Source organism: Hippoglossus hippoglossus, chromosome 12 (genome assembly GCF_009819705.1).
Source record: "Hippoglossus hippoglossus isolate fHipHip1 chromosome 12, fHipHip1.pri, whole genome shotgun sequence".
Classification (NCBI taxonomy): Eukaryota; Metazoa; Chordata; class Actinopteri; order Pleuronectiformes; family Pleuronectidae; genus Hippoglossus; species Hippoglossus hippoglossus.
Genome location: NC_047162.1, coordinates 16,421,401 through 16,445,356, shown reverse-complemented (window position 1 = coordinate 16,445,356; position 23,956 = coordinate 16,421,401). Strand labels below are relative to the sequence as shown.

Sequence of the window (23,956 nt, the reverse complement as noted above, 5' to 3'; positions counted from 1 at the left end):
GATTTGGCCTTATTTAATTATTCTGATATACACAACTACTGACTGAAAAACCCTGTTGAAAATAAGGTAGATGTAAATAAGGAGTCTGTTGGGCCTTTGAGAGCTGACAGAGATAAGAGATCTTCCCTGAGAAGTTGATGAATCGTCAACAAGACCGACACATAGAGCAAAAGGCAGAGTAAACATCAGAATAATGACTTGTGGCCTTGATTGATTTGTGGGTCACATGATGATTTTAGAGAAGTGGGATAACTTTGAATAATTCAGCACCATGGACAGACACAGTGACAATAACTGTGTTCGAACGTTTCAGCACCACAGACAGTGCACAGTATCTGCTGCCCTCCAGTGGCCACAGGCAGGACCTGCATTTCTCTATGACATTTGTGCAACAAGTTTGTGTGACAGAAGATTAAAAAATAAGATAAAGTTGCACGAGTTAATAAACTCATGGGTCTGAAGGTTCATCTCGACTGTGGTTTTCTGGCGTTAGTTAAAAATCTGTAAAATTCAAAGGGAGAATCAGAATGACCCTTGAGTTGCCATGAAAAACAAATTAACAAATTAAAAAATTAAGGAAATTAATTTGTTTTGAAAAGTAAACAACACATTGCTGCCAAAATTAAAAGCTCAAGTGGCTTAATGAGCTGCTGGAGCTGAAATGGTATGAACAAATGAATTGGGGAAATAATGGCCAGAGCAGGGAATACAATAAAACGGTATAATTGTAGTAGAAATGAGAAAACTAATAATGTAAGATAAAAAATGTAAATTGAGGTGGGTCTGTCACTGGGAGAGGCCCAACATGAAGCCCAGGACAGATGGAAGCAGATCGCCGAGGCCTTATGCCCCCGAATGGATGAGGAGGATGAAGGAAGCAAGTGAAAACAGGACATAAACGATGGAGAGTAAGAGCGAGAGCGAGAGAGAGAGAGAGAGAGAGAGAGAGAGAGAGAGAGGGGGGGGGGTACGCTGAGGAGAGAGCGAAAAGCCGGGAAGCAGAGATTGTGTCATTCATCCAGTTATCAGTGAAAGGTCAAACCAGTCATTAGAGCAGAGCAGGGCTGTTAGAACTGACAGGCTCTGGATGAGACACACACACACACACACACACACACACACACACACAGGAGGTTAATGCGGATCACATTGTGGCTGCACACAAAGAGAGCGTGTCTGAACATTTCCGCTGCCGTTTAATTAAAGCTCAGTTGGGGTGAAAAATTCTAAATCGTCACCTATTAACTCGTTTTCATTAGACGCAGAAAATGTGATTTTCTCCAACACAAAAACAAGGAGGACAATAACAGAGCCGCCCTCCTCTTCACCCCCTTTCTTCACGTCATGCTCCGTCATTATAAATATTAATTGGGTTCTCATAGGCGCCACAATCTAAACAGAAAAGGAAAAAGAAAGGAGGAAAGAGTAATGAATTAAACACCCACACGAGCAGATACACGCAGGAGTTGGGCTGACAGCTGTTAGATGGTGTATTGACTCGTCCTGGGTCTCGGGATTGCTCTGCCAGAGCTCGTCAGAATAATGACAGAAAGAGAGCTGGAGAGAGACAGTATTGGGGGGGGAGAGAGAGAGAGAGAGAGAGAGAGAGAGAGAGAGAGAGAGAGAGAGAGAGAGAGGTCAAAAAGGAAATTTGGCCAAATGAATCTCCTATTTCATTCTCCTCCCATTTTTCTGTTGAATATATCTGTTGTTATTGTAAGAGTCTGAACAGTGTTATGGTTAATGTGGTTTTAGTTAAAGTTTTACTTGTTGTTTTGGCAGTTTTAACATCATAGTCACTAAATTAACTTCTCGCAGCAAATGATTGTAAAAGAGTCAGACAGGACAAAAGCGTTCAGTTTTATGTCGAATCACTTTCTGTCCCAAAAGTTGTCTCCACTTTTATTTTAAATGTGGTTTTCATATTGAGGTAAGATGGAGGAGGCCCCGACATCAGCTGTGTGCAACCAGCCGGTACTTCATGATGTCGGACAGGAAAATGATAAACTGGCCCACAAACAGAGGCTGGTGGTGAGTCCGGAGACTGGTGTCGAAGGTTAGTAAATGGAATAAATGAAGGATTACAGACCACACATCTGATTTCCCTGTGCCTCACATCCTGCACTGGCCACATTCAGCGAGCAATGATTCGTGATCTACCTCGTCAGGTGATTATCATTCGTCTGCATATGTGTAACCTTTGTTAGGGGGCGTATCAGAACAGCCGTGGACGATACTTTCATGGTTCCCTGTTCCACCAACGTGTCGACCATCAACTGACCAAGTGTTTCAGGAGCTTCAGTGGTTTCTGTGGCGGAGACGAGCTCCACATACTCTTTAAACTTTGCAGAACTTTAACAATAAAGGAAATAAAGTGAGAGAGCATCATAAGTTCGACTTTGAAGTCTTCGTTCAGATTGTTGCTTCAACCGATGAAGAGGATGCAACTGGTTTGATCTTTCTTTAACAAACAGCCGTTGTGTGAGCTCAACATGATGCATCTGAAACACTTAATATCAAACATATCGAGCATAAGGTTATAAAAAGTTTATAAAAATAATAAAGGCCACAAATCCTCAGCGGTGACAAAACCAACTGAAAGATACATTTTAAATGTCAAGAAAAAAACCGATGACCTATGAAACACCAATTTAATAAATCTGAAGCTGTAAATATACTTTGGCCCGGAAGCCAAATTGAGAGAAAATGTTGTTGTGACGAGTATTGATCTGTAAAACTTGAAATGAGGCGATGTTTGTTTATGGCTCTGGGAGCTAAGATGCATCAACTCGGGTTATTACACTGAAATATTATCTCGGCTGTGTTTAAAGGTTGATTTATTTTCTCCCCCCTCTCACCTCCATCTTGTAAATATCAGGTTCTGATACTTCGTGTTTGAAAAAAGGCGAAATGAGCACAAGGCCTCAGTGTCGTCATTCATTGTGAAATGGTCACATTTAATGGTTGAAACCTGTCATTGTATATACATCTATAAAAAAGACCCCAGGTACAGGTTACGACATTCTACTGCTAATACATACATTATTATTATTATTAAATAATAAACTTTTTGTTCAATGTTAAAGTTACATATCATAGTTTACAAAATAGGATCAAGGAGAATTAAGCCATTATGAATGTCTGAAAAAAAGAAAAAAAAAACTAAAGTCCTATATGTGTGTTTTTATTATTTGTCCATAAAATCAAAAAAATACAATAAAACACATCAATATTCCTTTGAATAACATAATATTAACTGGTGATATTGGCTACTGAAATGTAAACTGCAAAGAGACTCTTGTAAAGGCGTCAGAATCGGGAAAGCAAACAGTATTTTTGAGTTATTGTATTTTACAGCACAGAGCAGAATGGACCAAACCAACGTAGCTCGTTCTTAATGCTTCACTTTGTGGCCGTCATTACAAAGTCGAAATCAAAAACAAAAAATGTGTCGGGGAAAGAATAAAAGAAAAGAATAGTTCAGTCTCAAATCCACTTAATTCTTTTTGTTTTGTTTTACAATCCAGGTCCTCGTCGCCAGGCGCTGAAAGCAGAATGTAAAGCTAATCGTCTAAACAAGCCAGACTACAGATACCGAAATTTTCAAAGTGTTAGTCCTTGTATCGAAAAAAACGACCCGCCGCCGCCGCCGCTCCTGACTCGGCCGTCGGAGGCGAACGGATTCAGAGTCTGATTGAGTATAGGCTAGTTTTGTGGCGTCTTTGTTAAATGGTTGGTTTATACAAACAGGAGCTGCAGGGTTCCTCCGATTCATCCCAAAGTTTGATTCCTGTACCGTTTAATGCAGGACACACACACACACACACACAGACAATCACACGCACACACACACATACACACGCATTCAATTTTCTGGGGTGTTGAACCCATGACGAAGGCAGGCACAGGCTTCAGGAAGCTCGATGAATCGTTTGGGAGCCGTTTAGTTGGGGGTGAAGTTGAGTCTTTGGCATGATGGTTTAGCTGTATGGGGACTGCTGTGGGAACTATACACACAAACACACAGGCTCGATATATGTGTGTGTGTTTGTCTGTGCAGCGCTACGATTTTAGCGGAGGGGTTAAAATTAAGACTAAATCAATCGATCGATCAATGAAAATAAAAAATAAAAAGAACAGAAAAAGGTTTTGTTCTCTTCCTGGAGTTGATTTTCTTGCTCTGAAGAGGAGATTCCCTCAGTCAGTCGGCTGTGGCCCATCAGAGCCACCAGGGGGCAATATAAGACTATTGGTGCTGATGTGGTGCTTCTTGCTGCTCCTGTTGCTGTTGCTGCTGTTGATGATGATGATGATGATGATGTCACTTTCAGAAGCTCCTCTGAAGATCTTCCTTGTCACCATTTAATCCCAAAAAATGCGGAGTCGCATTATCATTGTCTGATTTCACGTCTGTGTAACCTTGGTGAGTGAGTGTGTGATGGACAGAAACGATCAATGCACTGAATCCTCGAAACATGTGCAAAATAGAAAAAAGACCAGCCGCCTCCTCCTCCTCTTCATCTTCCTCCTCCTCCTCCTCTGACTTCTCGTCTCCCTTCTGGAATAAGACGTTTGAATCTGGAGAAAGAGACAGAGGCACAAATTAGGAAGGTCAGTGGAGGATTTAGTGACCTCTGGTGGCGTGTTTGCAGATTGCAACGAACTGGATAAACCCCTCCCTTTAGAAGTGTTTATAGGAGATACAAAGGTTTCCCTCATGTAGAGGATCCTCTCTAGAGCCAGTGTTTGAGTAGTTTATGTGTAATATTGTTAACAAATGCAGACAAAACCATAACCTGATTCTTGGCAGAGATTTTTCATAGTCTTTATCCACCGACAGATTTCTGCACACTGGATCTTTGAATAGAAACTTCCTTGTCAAAAAGACCGAACGACTAGTTTCCTGTATTCTTATCACATTTTTATTTATCTGTAAAGTGACTGTAACTAACTTTGTTGTGGAGTAGAGTGCAATATTTTCCTCTTTAATGTGATGGAGTATAAAGTAGCCTTACTTTGAAATACTTGCATGAACCAAACATTTAACCCTCGCAAAGTATTTGAGTAAATGCACCTTGTTCCTTTCCACCTTCGCTGCCTGTGTGTTCATCTCCCTGTTTCTCTCTATCTGCCTTCGGTGTGTGTTCACATTTATAAAAAACGCTGTGGGCCCACATTACGAAAACAAATCATAAATCTGTCGTTCTCCTTCCACGATGTGTGAAGTGCACCTGACAGATTTATCCACCGGACTCGCTTCACCCTCCAGTGGTTCAACCCATCAGCTGCCGCTCTCTCTTCCAGGTGCGGCCATGTTTATATGTCCCGTGGTTAAAGGTGTCGGTACGGTCGCGCAAAAGCCATTTCCTGTTTGCCTTCATCGTCAACATAACCGCCGAGCACGACATTCACCATCTCAGCACTGGTTGTATCTACGTCCTCCACGGGTCTTGTGATATCACCACATGATTTACAGGGTGAAACCTTTCAAATGAATGAAATGGGGCAGCTTCAGTCCCTGTAGTGGTTCTTCAGAAAAATATGAAGACCCCCCCCCCCCCCCCCCCCCCCCACTCCCACTCTCACCTGGGTCATAAAGCGAACCCAATTGTTATTGCTCCTGACATCAATAGACATGCATCGACCTGCAGATATGTGACTGAAGTTCCAAGATCAATTCCAAGATGAGGGGTTGTCGACTCATTACAAGAGGCGTGTGTGTGTGTGTGTGTGTGTGTGTGTGTGTGTGTGTGTGTGTGTGTGTGTGTGTGTGTGTGTGTGTGTGTCTCACCACATGAGCAGCAGCAGCATTCCTAACAGCAAAGGGGAGAAGAACGTGAGGAGCCTGGCAGCTCTGCCCACTGGAGGTTCAGCCTTTTGTGGTGCGTTGGAAGATGGGATGGGAGATGTCTTGGTCTCTGGAAAAAAGAAAAATATAATAATGAGAAAACACAATAATCTTTGGGGCATATTTTTAAATTAACTCAAAAACTCGACTAAACCCTCGTTCTAATTCGTCCTTTATATAATTCCTGATGCTAAATCTTCCCCCGAACATCATTTTGATGAATGGACACTGAAAGATGCTCAAACCTACCAGGAAGAAGCAAACAGAAAAAGAAAATACAGTACGGAACCAAATCAATTCTAATCTGCAAGCTCAATCAATACGGGACTTGTCAAGGCAGTTATGAAGTGAACTGGACAGAAGAAGAACAAATTTCACTCACAGGGAAGCCGTGGGGAAAGTGAAGGACAGAGAGAGAGAGAGAGAGAGAGAGAGAGAGAGAGAGAAAAACAGATGATATATGGAGACGGAAAGAAAAGATAGCGAAGCACAGGATGAGGTAAAAACCCTGAGGTGAAGAGCAGGAGGTGGAAAGATGGAGAAGAAAATGGGGTAACGTGGAAATTAATAAATCGTTAGGGAAACAGATTAATACACACAATGAAAACGTATCCTTCTACACACCCATGATAGACTGTAGATCTGGATTTTACAGCCCATAATGAGACTGGTTTCACATTCAGGTCACAGAAATGAGGATTTTTTACTTTTTATGCTGTTGTCCATCTGTCCGTCCCAATCTCGTGAACGTTATTTTACTCTCTGTACCATCAGTGATGCCAAAATTCCCATAATGTACAATGATTTAGGAGTTAATAATAATCAATACAGTAAAATATGGATTCTATATGTGTTTAAATTTGTTGTACATGAAAACTGTTCATCTCTTCTCGTGTGACGTCTTTTCGCTAATCACAGTTGGAGGATGAAGACGACAGCGAATCAGAGCTTGAACTTTAAAACCCAGCTTATTTATGTGTAACAAGTTGTTTTAATTTGGCAAGATGTGAAGGTCAAATACTTCAAATACTTAAATACTTTGTCTAAACATTAGCTGTGTATTGATTTATTGATATTTCTTTTCTAGAATATGACTCACAGATGTTAATTTCGCACCAAAGTAATGTGCACATTTTAAGCCTCTGTTACTTGAACATCTCCTGCTTGGACTCAAAGTTGAGCTGTTAAATTTATTGACTATATTTACATATAAAATTAGAAAAGAGTTATGATTTCACTCTCCTGCATTTTCCAGTCGGTACAATTAAAAAGCTTGTGGCAAAAACACCAACGTGCGGAATAAGACGGTTTTAGAGCTTCACTTTGGTTTTTACACGGCGTGACAAATAAAAATATCACAGTTTAATGGTTTAATGTTTTCCAAAACGCGGCAACTGCTACAGCTGCAGGCAGCACAATACATATTAACTTGTGTGCACTGTTTGCTGCCTGGTCTAGAACCCAGAGCATTTCTTTCTCTAACTGGAGAGAGAATATGATTTCCCTCTTCTTCCAATTAATGACTGTTGTGTGGTGTCGGGGGTGGGGAGTCGGGAGATATTAGGAGGAAGCAGCCAGGTGTGAAATAGAGAGAGAGAGAGAGAGAGAGAGAGAGAGAGAGAGAGAGAGAGAGAGAGAGAGAGAGAGAGAGAGAGGGGGGGGGGGGGGTTCCGGTGTTCAGTGCAAAACTTCCAGCCCGCAGCAAAACATTGTGCTTCTGAAGTGGTGAGGAAAATAAAACTTATGCAGAAATGACGTGACGGCGGCGTGAAGAGACAGTTATGGGAAGTGTGTTGATGTAACGAGCTGGTCGAGGACGGGGAGACGAGACAAAGTGAGGAAGACACATCTGTGTGGACGCTGAAGAACAAGGTGGAGTTGTAAGATATTGGTTTATTACTGGAGTCAAAGTAAATTTCTATGTACACACATTTGATTTGTTATAACCAGACTGATTTGAGAGATTCTTGATTAAGTCGGGTTCTTTTCTTTAACATTTAAACCTTGGAAGAGCTGCAGTTGTCACTTATTCTACATCACCGATGGATAAACTGAACTTTTACTCCTTAACGATCCTGGATCCCAAAAACAACATCACCTAAATGTTAAGTTTTATAGCTTTTCTGCGCTTATCGATCAACTCAAATCGCTTTATAGTATTTATATTTCTGCTGGCACCATTCAGGGTTCTGAATCTTGCCCAAGGACACAGACTGGAGGAGCCGGGGATCAAACCAGCGACCTTATGCTAAGTGGACGACCCGCTCTATCTCCTGAGCCACATCTGCCCACCGGCCACTTTGCAGCTTGATATATATATAAAGTGGATTTCCTGTTCCTATTCTTTGGAAGCGGTGGTTGCTTATTAAACACTTGCATTCACATAATCTTGCTCCACGACATTTGTAGGATCAGGAACTACGTGTTTATCAATATTTCTGGACGTGAAGGATATAAGAAGTGAAGCATCTTTTACGAGTTTAGTGCTTGACAGCGTCTGAGACAGTGTCCAAGACAGTGTCCAAGAAACAGAGATGGTTTCAACTTTTTTAAAGCTGAAGACGATCTGCTCTTCACTTCCTGGAATGTGGTTGCTAGGCGATGGTCCACTCGCTCATGTGACGGGCTGAGCGTCACCGGACAGAACAAAAACTGAAATGCAACGATCTACTATTCTTCACGAAGCGTGCGTCACCTCATGGACACAAATTAACAGTAACAAGGGAGGTGGAGGAAACAAGGCAGAGGCAAGTGGACAGAAAAGAGAAGAGAGGAAATGGAGAAAGTGTAAATGTGTGTTCAGATGGCACACTACGCAATAATGAGTCATTTAATTTCCTTTTTGGCTGAGAGGACAGGAAATATTGGTCAGAGTGTAGATGTTAACAAGCTGAGTTGTCCCTGACTGAACCTTTTGTGTTTATTGGTCCAGTCATCGAAAGGCAATCAGATATTTTCCTTGTTTCCCTGCAGATGTGACTCTGCCTCATGTACATTGACAGACCGGTGGGTGCAAATTAAATAATTAGTTGATTCACATCCCAAAGTCGCATTTCTAGTAAATAGTTTTTAAGTAAACACGTGTTTTGTTTGTGCTTTTCCATCAAATCTGGCTTTTGCTCTCAGCTTTTTTGACAAACTGAAAATGTGCATAAAAACAGGCAGATTAAATTTCTTACTCCTCCACTGCCTTTATTTTAAAGACCCGAGGGGATACAAAAAAAACAGAGAGATTTTATACATCAGTGGGGAAAAAGCAAGCTGCCCACTAAACAGATGCAATCAGTCATTCAGGAAGAAGCATCTGTAAATAAAGTGGAGGGAGGCCAGAAAAACAGATGAAGTGTGACGTAGGAAGGAGGAGAGGGAGAAAGAGAGGGAGTGAGAAAGAGATAGAGACCTTCAGGCAAAAAGAGGGTGAAAGAGAGAAGAGAAAATGGAGAGAGGGACGGGAAGCAGGGAAGCAGCAGCTGGATCGAGAGGAGGCATGAGGAGAATCCCAATAACCTCCTGTTCTGTCCCTGAGAACAAGAATAACACAACGTGTACCGAGTGTTTGTGTGTGTGTGTCTGTGTGTGTGTCAGAGGGCGACACTGTGCATGTGTGTGTGTGGTGCTGTTTAAACATGTCTGAGTTAGAGCAGCATGTTCTGTGTGTACCGTGTAACACGTGTTTTTCTAAACATGCTCCTTCAGTGACGACCGTGGTGACGCTCAGCGTGTGATGCCGCCTGCGTCCAACAGGAGTCACTGTTGTATTGCAAAAACATGAGAGTTGAGAAGTTCCAATGGACAGAGACAGACAGACCAAACATTTTGTACTGAAAGGAATGAAGGAAGATTTCAGACTGCGTCGTATTTCACTGTTTTGCCCTGAAAATTGAATATTGTTTATCAATATGTTGACATTGAAGGGAGAAGCTTTAGATCCATGAAGTGAGAGATTAATGATGGTGGAAAACAATGAGGAACACAGTGTACATGTGCTGTTTACAGGTGGATCCCTCTCAGGTCCAACCTTTCCCAGAATTCACTGCACAGAGCTAAAGAGCTAGATACTGTTCATGGGTGAGCGATGCAAGGCCAACAGCGGGAGAAGCTGGTGACACAAACAGGATTGGTTTGGCTTTTTACGTTGGACTCGACAGACCGAGTCCTCCGAAAGGATGTGGCTTGGGGATTGGGAGAGAGTTTATATCTTGGAAAGGTGATGTTACTTCCTGGAGTCTCAAAATATTGCCCCATGAAAACACTTGGCTTTTTGTACTGGGCCTTTTTCACATACATATTTATACACAGTTTTCTAGGAACTAATGTAGTTTTGGATATCGTAGCGGCCTGGGATGCATCTGGGGACGGTGCAAATGAATCTGCAATTTTAGAAAGTTTCAATCAGCCACATGCACGATGAAACCTGTCAACTCTCATTAAGTGTTCATACAGTGGCTGCAGAGACGTGCACGGCGCTGCGCTCAGACTCGGGAATGTACATCTCGTTGTTCGGGGATCATCGGCGCGTTGAGGGATTTGGATTTGACGAGCGAGCAAGCCATCTTTGATCTGTGCCGCACGCTGAAGGGACGATGCCAACTGGATAATACCCACAGACAGTTGTTGTCCTTGTGTGTGTTAGAGGGCGTCAGGGCACGCGCAGAATATAACAAACTACAATGATCTTCATGTTAAAGGATCATTTATAATGCATTAAAAAAACTAGAACGTGCAGTTTTGTTATTCTGTAAGTTAAGTCAAATTGAAATAGGAGTAAGAGACGTGAGAGTTTTTTTTAAATATGTCAGCGTCTTTTCCTCGGAGGCGGCGAGCAGAGGCTCTCAGGCTGATGTGTGCTGATTTGTCTGGAGGTGGCTGGATCTTGTAACTTAAGCTGCGATAAAAGTTCAAGGCTATCAAACGCTTACAGTGTACTCAATTTAATGATAAAGGAAGTTATTAACCGAACTTAATTTCATACCTAACTGGCTCAGGAAATTTACTGTGTGACAGCCGCGAGCACAAAGAACAACATTAAATGGGGATCCAGCATTATCTCCCTCACGATGGTAATTCCACAGCTCATGGACTTCAACACTGATAAAAAACCAAACAGCATTAAATAAAAATGCAGAATATCTCTACAAACTGTCAGAGTCACACTCAATGTAAGTCTTTGCATTATTATTCTATATTAATCTTCAATCCACTTGCTGTGTGACTTGTGGAAAATACAGTCATGATCTCCAGAGGATAAACCGTATGAAATTTTCTATAAATGTTCCCTATAGTGCCGAGATAAGAAAACAAAATTTGGTTTATCATCACGCTGCTGTTTTCCCACCGAGCTACGAGCCTTGAACTTTTAGATCCGTTTCATTGAATTTCATTTTTATTTTCCTATTTTATTTCCGTCTCTTGTGTTTTTCAACAAAGAGGCATTGTCATGTTGAATCAGCTCAGTTGACTGGTTTTGTTTTAGAGCAGCAGAGAGATGTTTGTTTTGAAGTCAACTGGTTCCGGTACTTGACTCAACCACTGAGACTTTCTCCCTGGGGAAGGAACAGAGAGTTTAAGCTTTAGCGGGGGGTCGGGGGGGGTTAAAACTCACCGGTGGGAAAGTCTCCTTCAGTTGTGGAGGTGATGGGCAGAGGATCTTCAATCCAGGGCGTGGCGTGGACGGCGACGCTCCAGTCGCTCCATGTTCCGATCTCTGTGTCCTTGGCCGCCACCTGTGGATCACAACATATTCGGTTAATTCATTAAGACACAAGTTACACACATAAAATATTAGCAAATTTAAACAGTAGTTATTGTGGTAAATGGATGAAAGGCATTTTTTCTGGAATCAAACCACTAACCCTCTGATGACTGGATGACCCGCTCTACCTCCAGAGCCACAAATCTATAACTTTTAACATTGGTGAATTCTTAACCCCAGTCCAGGCTTTATGTTGTGGTAAGATAATTTCAAATGACCAGGCTATAACTATATTTACTGTGTGTAAAACAGTTTTTACTTGTTCACATTAGCAGTGAGATGGAGGCGTTACCTGGATGATGTATTCCTTCCCCACGTAGGCATCAGTGATGGTGTGGGAGGTGCTGTCCGATAACTCCACCTAAACAAAGGGAGGAGAGCAGGTTAGCGATTAACTAAATAAATCTTATTCAAGAATAAAGGTCTCATTTATATGAAATCATACACAGATTTCTGAATGTGTTATTTGACCCCAGGGATATGGAATTTCTCCAACATCAATTCCCCACTAAAAATAGGAAGTTATGAGTTCCTAAGTCAACTTTGGGTCTGGACGTCCTTCTCCTTCCAACCAGAGCTCTACCCATAAATTATGTGCTCAGTATAGAAATCCAGGCCCGAGCCTTTAATGTTTTATGGTGGGTAGATTCGGCTGTGCCATAGAGTAACCATGTTTTATTCAACGTCATTTATTGACAACACACCTTTCATCATTATTCCGTGCATAGGTCAAGTCTGTTGCTTTATTCTCACTGGGTTTTACATTTTCTCTGTGGAAGTGATTGAACCTCCACGTCCCTGCGGCCTCCACACGCAGGCACATACCAGCACACACACACACACACACACACACACACACACACACACACACACACACACACACACACACACACACACACACACGCACGCACGCACGCACGCACGCACGCACGCACGCACGCACACGCACACGCACGCACGCACGCACGCACACGCACGCAAAATACCAGCAGTGTAATTGATGATTACAGCAGATAGCTCTGGCATCAATGCCACATAATTTGGTAACATAATATGACGCACGGCGAAATTTAAAAAGTCCTTTGCTGCAGACTTTAATTTGCAAAGCACAGCGGAGAATGAACTGCATGTTTGAGTCACTGGGGAGTGCATGAGAGAATGATTTGCTGCTGCCCTGTAATTTATGGTTAGTGGTGTGTGTGTGCATGTGGGTGCATGTGTGTGCATGTGTGTGTATGTGCGTTTGTTTGCCTTTGGCCAGTGTCTGACGGACCGAAAGAAAAATAGGGAGAAGGAGGAGGGCGCTGCTTTTTCTACTCCTGAAGTCAAATTGAATGATTTAGTGACGTGTCGGTTGCTTTCTGCTGTCTGCCAGTGCAGCAACACACACACACACCCACACACACTCAGACACACAATCAAACCGACTCAAGAGCTGCAGGTTATTTGCAATCCTTCATTTTAACAAGTAGATATTTTACAGTATTATGTAAAATAGACAACAGACAACAAAAACTCCAATTAACATAATTTAACCAATTCTAAGGAATAATCCAGGGGATTTAATGTTTAGAAGAAAGTACATCATACTGTCTTATTAGAGATTTTAAAGAATTACAAACTAAATTGACTTTTATATCTCATTATGCTGCAGATATTTTGCAAATTTAACTTTTTTCCTCCATGTTGGGCTTCTCGCCAACATGCTAACAGCGATATCTCCAGTCTGCAATTTGGTCAGAAAGCCCCTCACACCAGTTCATCATTTTAACAACTCTCCGTACCCGAACCTCCGACTGGGGGTTTTCTCTCCTCAGTTCTTCAGGATGTGCAAATGTGGAGTTGATCTGACAAATAACCCCCTTGTACATCCCCAGCATCTGTGCCCCGTCTCTCTTCCTGTAATCTCCCTCTCATCGCTCAACCTCTCCGGAAAGTTGACCGCTCAGTTTTCAACATCGCCTTGATCTTCACAGCCTCCATTTATCTGCTCTAATTCTCCGTCTCTCTCTCTTGCTCCGCGGCCCCACCCTCGCCCTCACCCTCTGTTTGGAAGGAAAAGTTCAGGCTTTATCTGTCCAACCGAGCGCTACATTTACAGGCTTAATTTCATTAGCGGAATGCAATAACAACGTCATCCGAGTGTGCATGTGTTACATGTTCCCGCTGAGTGCTGTGTGCATGCGCGGGTGTACTTGAGTACATTGTATACAGTGTGCGTGCATGTGTGCGCTAACAGACATGTGTGCGGTGTCTTCCGCTGTTTACATGTGCACCAACCAGCGTATCCAACCGTAGCTTCTATCGGCATTCCTTCCCGACTCTAATGTGCACGTGTGTGTGTGTGTTTGCATACAAACGTCTATGTTTTGTGAAAGTTCAGCTCGAGTCTGCGTTTCATGTAAATCTGTGCAAGAGTCTTCATATTTTTTTCTTGCCAAGTGTTATGAGAAAATATCCCTCTCTCCATTTGTTTCTCTTTGTACTCGCATGTTTAGACTCATGTCAGTGTACCCCCGTTGCTTTGCTATTGGTGTTTACGAGGCCAAAGTGGAAGTAGTGCTTGTACAGGCAAGAGTGTACATGTGCACGGACTGTGTACTGTACGTGTGTGTGTGTGTGTGTGTGTGTGTGTGTGTGTGGAGGAGAAAGTAGCGTAAACAGCTTAGAGATAAACATTTCCAAAGAGATGGATGTGTTGCTGCGTTGCCAAGTGGCTAAACAGGGAGCAGCGAGAGCAGCACTTAATATCACGTAGTATAGGGAGCGGGGGGGAGAGGCAGCGATGACGAAAGATGAGGGGATGTGGTGGTGGTGGTGGGGGGGTAGATGGAAGGAAGATATGTTTTTTTGGAGAGGCTGTCGCTATCGCTGCCAAAGAAGAAACCACAGTTCACACTGCGAGACCGAGCATGTGAGCTGCCCAACCCTCAACGTTAAGATATGTAGACGTGAACTGCCAGAGCCGACGTACGACCTCTGACGCCTCCACGACCTGGAGGACTGAGACTGGTGTTCGGTGCTGATTGTTTGCGACCCTCCAGTGGATGCGTTGCTTAACAACCCCCGGCCAACGTAAAGAACAGTGAAGGTTATGTCATTTGAAATTGATATTTCTCTTTTCGTTTGTAAAGGCAGCACAAATGATCCTTAAGCTGTTTTGGGAGCTGCAATTAAAACAAAGTCTTCATATTCACTCAAATTGTTTTTGCAATTGTGTGTGACTCACCCCCCCCCCACACACAAACACCCAAATATTTACGTTCCCATAATCATGTCCCCTTGACTCAGGGTAAATATTCAGAAGACCACAGATATAATACGATAATGATAATAATAAAGCCAAATGGACTGGCCACAAAATGGACAATTTTGAGAGTAATGATCCCTAAATGTCGTCACTCAGGAAATAAATCTCATGCGTAAACACCTTATGTCTGTTTTGTGTAAAGAGGGAATGTGAGCATGAATGTTTGATGATGAACCTGAGAACTCGTGGAGCTCGGCCCGGTCTGACGGCAGAAATCCACCTGAGACGCGGCGCACCTGGATTTCCTGACCTCCTTCAAGGTGAAGAACCCAAATGCATTTCTGCCTGCTCCCTGAACCAGGGTTCAATCGCTTTGCGGTGGAATAAATCACACACGCACACCACACGCACACACACACAGCTACAATGCAGACACACTTCAAGAGCTTCTGCACAAATCCAGACAATGAGAGGGTCAGAGAGAGAAGATGTGAACATTCCTCAGGGATTGCATAAGGAACTGTGAGGAAAAGAAGTGACCCTTTACTTTTCACACATCCTCTCCTCTCCTGCCGTCTTCAACAACTTTTCAAGTGGGATCTATAAAGTTTGGATTCATCCAATCTCCTGCAAATACGCACGTGCACACGAGGTCTTATTATGGGCCCGGTAAGTCCAATAAAATCACATCAAACATTTGGAATCTGTGGAATGAATCGTACATATAGCCTGATATATTTTATGGTCCCAACTGAAGCGGCAGGTCAGAGGTGGAAAGGACAATAAAACAAGCACAACAGGAAGAGGAAAACACAGATAAAGGCAGGAAAAGAGTGAGAAATTAGGAGGATAAGAGGAGAGAGGGAACAGGGAAATGCAAAAAAAAAGTGAGCGTCAACAGAGAGAAGGAGAAGCAGAGAGAGGGAGGAGAAGGAGAGAATTGGCGTCGGTGGTCAGATCTAATCCAGTGAGCATGTCTGTTGTCCTGGAAAGGAAACCCAATTATATGGCACTTCTACTGGCCCGATGGCACTCTGTGTGTGTATGTGTGTGCGCGCACTGAGAAGGTTGGTCTCATTAGGTTGACTGACAGCTCCCATTTTTCCACCAAGCTCTCCTCCCCATTTGAGAACACACACACACACACACACACACACACACACACACACACACACACACACACACACACACACACACACACACACACACACACACACACACACACACACACACACACACACACACAGAATATGCCAGGTCCGGGGGTAATTTCTCAGACAGTATTTCTCTCTTTGAAGCCCCGATCGCCGCAGCGGCAATTACTGTAAAAGGAAGTTAACCCCACCCCCCCCTTCGGGAGGAACCCGGTTGCAAAATCCCGAACTAGACCTTGCACTCTTAAAAAGGCTGGCGGTAGCTCGAATAGCGCGGCGGCGGCGGCGAGCATTAACTCTGGTTTACGCTGTAACGCTGGCATGTCAAAAATGTCCAACGCGAACGCATCATGAGAGATAAAACTGAATTCAGAATTGATCCCCTGCTTCCTCCTGTATCAGCTCTAAAACCACTCCTGTCAATGTCAGCAGGTTTTTCTCCGCCAGCAGCTTTTGGATCCTGAACAAATGAGGCCTGCAGCGTTTTCCCGCAGTTTTCAGACGGACGTCGTCAAATGTCACGAGTGGCACGAATGAATGAACGTTAGCTGATGGAACCGAGGTCTATAACCGACCTTATGAGGGGCCTGAGGTCATGCACGTAGAGATAATGCATGTATGTATTCCTTATATATGTGATAAATATATTTTCCAAGTGGATTCCTACATTGCAAAGTCGTGACTTTGATTTTATAAGTGAGGTACAGGGCCTTACTAAAGACAAAGAAAAACACGGTTTACCCTCCACCACGACTCAATCTGAGCCGTCACCATTTCAACGTTTCCCTAATGGATAATTTAACTCTGGATTACAGATCAATTTTCTTGGCTGCCTGTTTGAAATCACAACACATTTGTCTGAAACAGATTATCTTTGAATAAACCGATCAGACTCAGACATGGGGGCAAATTCAGATCTGGGGTTTTTGCCAAAATACTGAATTAGAGCAAAATGAAGTCCAATAAAAACAAGTGTCGTGCTGCTGCTGACTGAGCTCACGCTGCTCATTTCTGCTCAAGAAATCTCGAGAACATTTGTCAAAAACCCTCAAACTGAACAACCCCCCCCCCCAAAAAAATGTCCCCCATGTGCGCCTGTCTGATGCAATGATGAAAGCCGAAGCTGACAGCACATGATGAGCTGTGAAACTGCTGTACGCTCGACCACCGCTCTCCCAAGACGACCGTGTTGCCAAACGGCAGCTGGCATCGCTCACTGGAAGTTGTAGCTTTTAGCAAAAACATTTTCAGTTTCTGTAAAATGTCCATAAATATCTAAAAAGACGGGGAATAGGCTGCACACAGAGATTATTTAGTGTTTACATCAATTTCAATGCAATCAACAGGATATTCTAATTCATCCATCAGAAAATGATGGATTAGAGGCTAGAAGCTGGAGCCAAACTTGGATGACAGTGGGAGACAGGGGGGGGAAACCCTGCACATAGGCCCTGGCAGAACCCAGGATTCGAACCTGTGTAACAGCTTAGGAGGTGCATCCGTTTCAAACAATGTAACTGTCGCTAACTAGAGGTCAACGCAGAGTCGAGAGTTTCTGACAACAACAAACACGGCGATGGTTGGAGGAGGTTGTGATAATGTAGCGGCAAAATTGTCCACGTTGAAAACTAAACGCAAGAATTAACGCAAAGTACGGCCAGAGGGCTCCGTCACTTTACATATTCTAATGTGACGTTAAGCAAAAATGAGCTTTAAGGCATCGGTACTATACTCAACCACTGGGGAGCCTTTATTTTATTCCTTTCTTTGCTGTGTTCATCTTCCTGAGCATGAAAAATCCCCCCTCGTGTGTCAGATATTAACAAGCTTTGTTGACTTCCTTGTGTCTTTCTATCAGAACTTTATTGGCCATGAGACACCAGCTCCCAGGACGAGGTCAACACAGTGTGTATATATGTGTGTGTGTGTGTGTGTGTGTGTGTGTGTGTGTGTGTGTGTGTGTGTGTGTGTGTGTGTGTGTGTGTGTGTGTGTGTGTGCTGACATATCAACAGAAGATCACAGTGTGTGCGTTTGAAAGCCCGAGGATTGACATGGTGATCTAGAAATCAATAGAGGCAGAGGAGAGGGCAGTGGTCCCCATTCGTCTTCATTCACCCTTACACAGTAAGTTCTCCAAAGAGCCGTGAATAGAAAACACTGAAATATCCCAAGTGCAATCTGGGTAACACGCTCGAGATAAGAGCGCTCGTTCTCCGATGCTTGATCTACGTGACACCTCTTTATATAATAGTGCTTAACGAAGAGAGCAACCGCCTCCATGTTGCACGTCTGCTTTACTTTTTATACTTTCCTCTACTGCCTGTGCCCCCTCTCTCTCCTTCCCTTATACATTATATAGTTTTCGATTACTAACAGAATGAGAACTGGTTTAAATTAAAGGAGATATTGTTGAGTTGAACTGTTGATAAGCTCATCACAGATTCACAGTATTTATCCCCGTGTGGATTTTGGTAAAGAACACAATTTGAGTTTAATGTAATTCGACAGCGGAGGCGAATGGTGATGACTTTCATACGTGGCAGCGCCGAATCTGTTACTGTGTGTGTGTGTGTGTGTGTGTTAAAAAGATGGGGTTTGATAAATGGTCTGTCTGTGGCAGTGTCCTTTAGATGGGATGTTTTCCCCAAACAAGGTCTAAACATTTATCATGTGCACCTATGGATACAAATGGATGGCTTGAGGGACGGATGGTTAGATAGCTGGCTTAATGCACGGATGGAGGGATAGAGGGAAAGATGAGTGGGGTGATGGTGAAACCCTGGAATTGCTGAGGGAGGGGAAACGGCGGTGGGAAGGTGAAAATGAAAACAGGGACTGAAAAACGCAGAAAATGAGGGAGAGGGAATCTGAAGCACTCATTACCTTCAGTGTCAGACTGGATGGAATAACCTCGTATTCAGTGTCAATACCTCTGTCATAATAATAATGTTACCATGCACCATCACATACAAAGAGTGTATCTACTCTCTGCGACGTACTTAGCATCACACAACACACACACAGACACACACATCTCCTGGCTCCCTATCGATTCATCTAAGTGCTCGCACGGACGGGAGTGACTTTTGGCAAAGATACAAAGACCATTACTACGTGGACGAGCTGGTGGAGGAGACGACCCGCAGCAAGGTGGAATGACACCGACGAGGAGAGGTGGGGAAAAAGAGGAGGGAATGATGGAGGGAGACAAAGTGACAAAGGAAGTGAGAGGGGGAGATGGATGGGCGGATGCAGCGTGTCAGGCAAAGGACGATGGAAGAAAATAAATGTAGGATAAATAAATGAATGAAGCTGCGTCGGTCGAGCGGATACAGATTAGACTAAAGAAGAGTTTTAAGTGCACCTCTCTGCTCCAGCTGCTTCAGTTAGTAGCTCTGTCTGTTGCTCTGAGCCTCTAATCTCATTTTCTACTGTTTGCACTGTTCTTTCCAATGTCTGATATATGGAGAGCCTGTAAATCTGTAACACTGCTGCATTTTTTACACTACACATGCCTGTAAACGAGGAAAACATCGGCTTCGGGTCGGGACACAAAAAAACAGAATATCCTTTTGGTTTGGGTCGGATTTGGTTTGTTTCCTCTCAGGCTCGGTCGGGTTCGGACAGAAAAATTGTGGCCTGAGACAAACTATTTGTTATTTCTTTGGCCTGGTCTGAATTGTTAGCAAGAGGCTGTTTAAACGCAACAAGTTCTGCACACACAAAAAGTTCTGCAGCTCAGGAACTTCATCAGAAAAATGTGATCTTTGACTTTCTTGTGTGAGTATTGTGTTCTTCTTGAGAACTGTGGGGATCAGTGTGTAACTTCCCTATGTGTTGACTGTCTGTCAGAATAACACTGATTATCTGGGACTGTGTGTTTGTTGTTATTATTGGATGTAAACTCATGTATATGAATGTAACAGAGCTCGGATTGCATTTGCATATATATTAATCTTTTTAATTACAAGAGCTAGTCTACAGTTGTTTGTGCGTGTTCATTTATTCATATGCACACCAGCATTCATGAGTGTAACTGCTCTGTGAACAGCATGCATGGCTTCGTGCATGAGAGTGTCTGCATGGAAACGCGTGTTCTCAGCAGACTGGAGTTCAGCCACGTCCCCAAAGGGCAATTACCGCAGAGCAGATGCAGTTTCATACCATGAAGATGATATTGAGCAATCTGAAATTGTTCTTATCACAGTCGCTGGACCATTGCTTTAATTGCTGTGAGAGTTCGAGTTCACGTCTCAGCGAAGGGAGCGTGGGGTAGGAATGGAAACAATGCAACATGAGGCCATGGGAAACAGAACAATGTACTGAACTCTTGCAGGCATGCAGATGAGGCGTAGCTTCATCCGTCAATTCTGTTTGACGATTAGCTCTCAGTTACAGATTGAAGTGCAGGAAAAGGTGCAGGAGTGAAGCGTCGTGCAAGAATACGCTGACAAACACCCGCACCTCAAGCCAATAAGTCACCGTTTTAGGGTTTTAGACTTTTTGATGGCTCACTTAAGTGCAAAGCTCGGAAGCTGTGGCACATATTGAAGTGTCATTTGATTTGTGTCATTCAAAGTCTGCAGCACACACACACAGAAGTAGTAGTCGAGGTACAGCCGGGCCTGTCGCGGCAGCAAATGTGATGAAATTGCCACTTTTCCGGAGCGCTGATGCACGCAGGGAATGAGACATTGGCGTCTCAACTGTTGATGTGTGTCAACAAGCAATAATGCAAGAATTCAACAGTAACCATGTGCGCTGCCCTGTGGAGGAAATGTCCTGAAACGGAGCTTGTTGCACCTGAGTGACTGTTTCTGTACCAGCCTGAGGACAATGCATCTTAAAGTAGTTTATCATAAACACGCAAAATCACATGTATACTATTTTCAACAATATCTCAACAATCTTGATTGTTTCTCAAGCTTTACAATTCTGTCGGAATTATTCTCCTGCAAAAACACAACATGGCTTGGTCTTTGTGCGCAAGACAGTTAAAGTAATAAAAGGTCTGCACCACTTGCAAAGCTGTAATTTGTTTTGGGCATATTCAAGAAAAGACAAGAAAAACATCCATCGACAACTGGTACAGCAGACGGGTTAAATACTGTAAGTATATAATAATCAGTTTACGCCCGAATAATAATAATATATGATTAACTTTATCTACATGGCACTTTTCCTGTGAGTGGTACAAAGTGCTTTACAAGGACGTAAACCCTCCAGACAGATACAATGAACAGAGAAGAAACATGAAACAACAGTAATTCACCCGCTGCTGCTGCTGCTGCTCCTGCCTCTCGACAGCTGTGGACAGTTAGTGAGGTGGTGCTGCAGCTACACGGCAGAGACCTGCGCACTGTTCGGTGAACTCCCGCGGCTTCACCTCTCATGACCACAGACGAGAACCCGGAGCTGGGATCAGTGTGCAGTCGACCTCTGCAGACGTACGCGATCGTTTGATTCGCTGGGAGATAGTTAAAAGTCCGGGAGCCACCTCGTGAGTTGTGTACTGATGCAGGGGGGGGTGAACGTAGTGACGCATTAACTTTGCAGTTTTTAGGACTTTAGCGAGAGAAAGTCACTGAAGCCTTTTTTTGGGGGAGATTGAAAAAAATCTACAGACCTAGAAGCTCCTGTTAAAGGATTGAATTTGCCCTCGTGACATTTTTTCAAACTGTCAATAATATGTTTTAAATCCAGCACCCATCTTTTTAAAAAACTTTTTTTTATAAGAACTAAAACTTTTCGGGCACTTTGTGTGTTTGAATTTTACATAAATTCAAAATAAGCAAATCAAATTCAGGTTGGAGTGTAGTCTGCAAAGCTTATGTCCACCACTCTAATTTAATTATTCTTACACCATCCTTTTAAATTCCTTGTATGTGAACACAATAAAGTCGACTCTGAATCTGTTTTCCAGTTTTCCTGCCTTGTGTCGTCTCTAACGTGTTGTTTTCTGCAGTTTTATCAGTTTGCAAATCATCCGGCTGCTTATTATAATGATCTTTTACTTTTTTTTAAAACATACTACTGTTACTTCTACAGGTAAAATCCACCAACATTTAAGGTTTCACTCTTTTATTGGTTTATCACAGTCAAGCCAAAGTTCTCTTGTTCGATTCTTCCGCCTCCGCCCACTTTTTTTCTGGCCTAACATATTCCAGAAGTTTTTCCATTCCTCCTCCTTTTCATCTCCCAAACCATTCATCTATCTTCCTCTAACTTGAAACACCTTGTAACTGATAGCTTATAAAACTTCCCTTTCAAAGTAGCCTCTCGTGCTCCCTTCTCCCTCTCGTCTGCGCCACTCTCATCCATTTATCTATCTGAGGCCGACGTCTCTCCATACATTTTATCACGCTCCCGTCCGCATGCCAGTTTCTCTTTTTCGCCTCACGCATCATCCATTTTTCTTCCCGTGTTCTGCAGTGTCGGACTCATGTGCTTTATTGAACATATTCAATAAGCACAACATTCTTTGCCCGTCGGCCCTGGACATGTGTGCATTTTAATCACCTTCCACACTCGGAGCCTGTTATTCATTCTAACTACATGTGAAAGCCGTTCTCTCTCACCTCTGCTGTCAAAGTAAATTGCTCAGCAACACTTTAATTAGCATTCAACCTCTGAGGCTATAATTAATGATGTATATAAACGGGGTATCTTATTTTGACAGCCTCGTTAGACGCCGCTTAATGATTTATGTGAAGGGATGACAATTTAAAATCTAAATGTTTTTATGATACTATTACCCAGTTTTCTTTTTAAACTAAGACTGGAGATGGTCGAGAGTCAAATTTAATGGAAAAGACGTAACAATACATTTTTATGTGCTGGTTGTTTCTCATTTCTATCACAAACTGACCTGTTGCAAGAACGTTCTTGAATTAATTTGGGCTAATTTATGCACATGCAAATTCCAAGAGCAGAGATCACTTAATTATCTATTAACTACATCACACACTTTCTTGTAGCACCGCCGACACTGTTTCCCCTCAGCACTTCATAAAATGGGCAGAGGTGCAACAGTAAAAAATGTCCAGAGGTGACGGGTTCAGACATCTCCCATCTGAAAACCAGACTAAGTGCTGCAAAACATTAAAAAACCACGACCACGGAGACATTCATCAAACGGCACGGTGCGAAAAAAAAGAAAAGGAATACTCGCAGTTTTCAGCTGTCATCGACTGTATTTGTGTAATTTCCAAATTATGTGTTCGTACCCAATCCAAATATTGACTTAAGGTTTCCCGCCCCTCACGTTACGCATTAGTTCACATATTGATTGATTAGTGGTGAGCGGGAGGAAGAAAAGAAACTGAGTGTGTGTCAGGTTTAATCAGCAGTTTGAACCGTGGAGATCTGAGGCGTTGTCACACGTTACTTCAGTTCAACTGCTGCGTGCACGTGTGTGTGCGTGTGTGTGAGAGAGAGACATATGGGGGAAAGAAGAGAGAGTGAACTTATATCTTTATGTGTGTAACTGTGCTGAGTGTGTATGCAACATGTGTTTTCTTGCACAAACGCAAACTGTGAATAACTAGTTAACTATCTCTAACCAGTCTGAACGGGATCATTGGGTCTGAAAACAAACTTCAGCTGCAGGTCTGTCTTATACCTTCAGAAACCCCCCCCGGCTGCCGTCGGGTTCACACCAACAACCTTCCAGCTGTGAGGTGACCAGTGCATCACCATGCCCCCCCCTCAGCATTTAGTCTTTCAACCACCAGAAACCTACAACAAGTTCCCAGAGGATAAAAGTTACATGTTCCATTTCCTCATTTTGTTTAGACAATTAACCCAAAACTAATTCAGTGGTCGAGAACTTAATAATGAACAAATCTTTACATGTGAGAGGCAGGATCCACTTAATACTTGTCCACTTTATAAATCACTCGAATCGGTGATTTTAACGGCTGTGATTCATTTGCTGTTGATCGATTCCAAA

At 43.0% G+C, this 23,956-nt stretch overlaps 1 protein-coding gene across 4 annotated transcripts in view; it reads right to left on the bottom strand.

Annotated features, from left to right (window-relative positions):
• Positions 1 to 2,923: 2,923 nt before the first annotated feature.
• cntfr (ciliary neurotrophic factor receptor) overlaps positions 2,924 to 23,956 on the bottom strand; it is a 200,929-nt gene continuing 179,896 nt past the window's right edge. For all 4 annotated transcript variants that reach the window (XM_034601828.1, XM_034601829.1, XM_034601826.1 and 1 more), the window contains 4 exons: positions 11,893 to 11,961; positions 11,451 to 11,571; positions 5,792 to 5,918; positions 2,924 to 4,578 (listed from right to left, as the gene is read on the bottom strand). In XM_034601828.1, coding sequence (XP_034457719.1) covers position 4,578; positions 5,792 to 5,918; positions 11,451 to 11,571; positions 11,893 to 11,961 — 318 coding nt within the window. In that variant the 3' untranslated portion in view covers positions 2,924 to 4,577. The remainder of the gene's footprint in view (positions 4,579 to 5,791; positions 5,919 to 11,450; positions 11,572 to 11,892; positions 11,962 to 23,956) is intronic.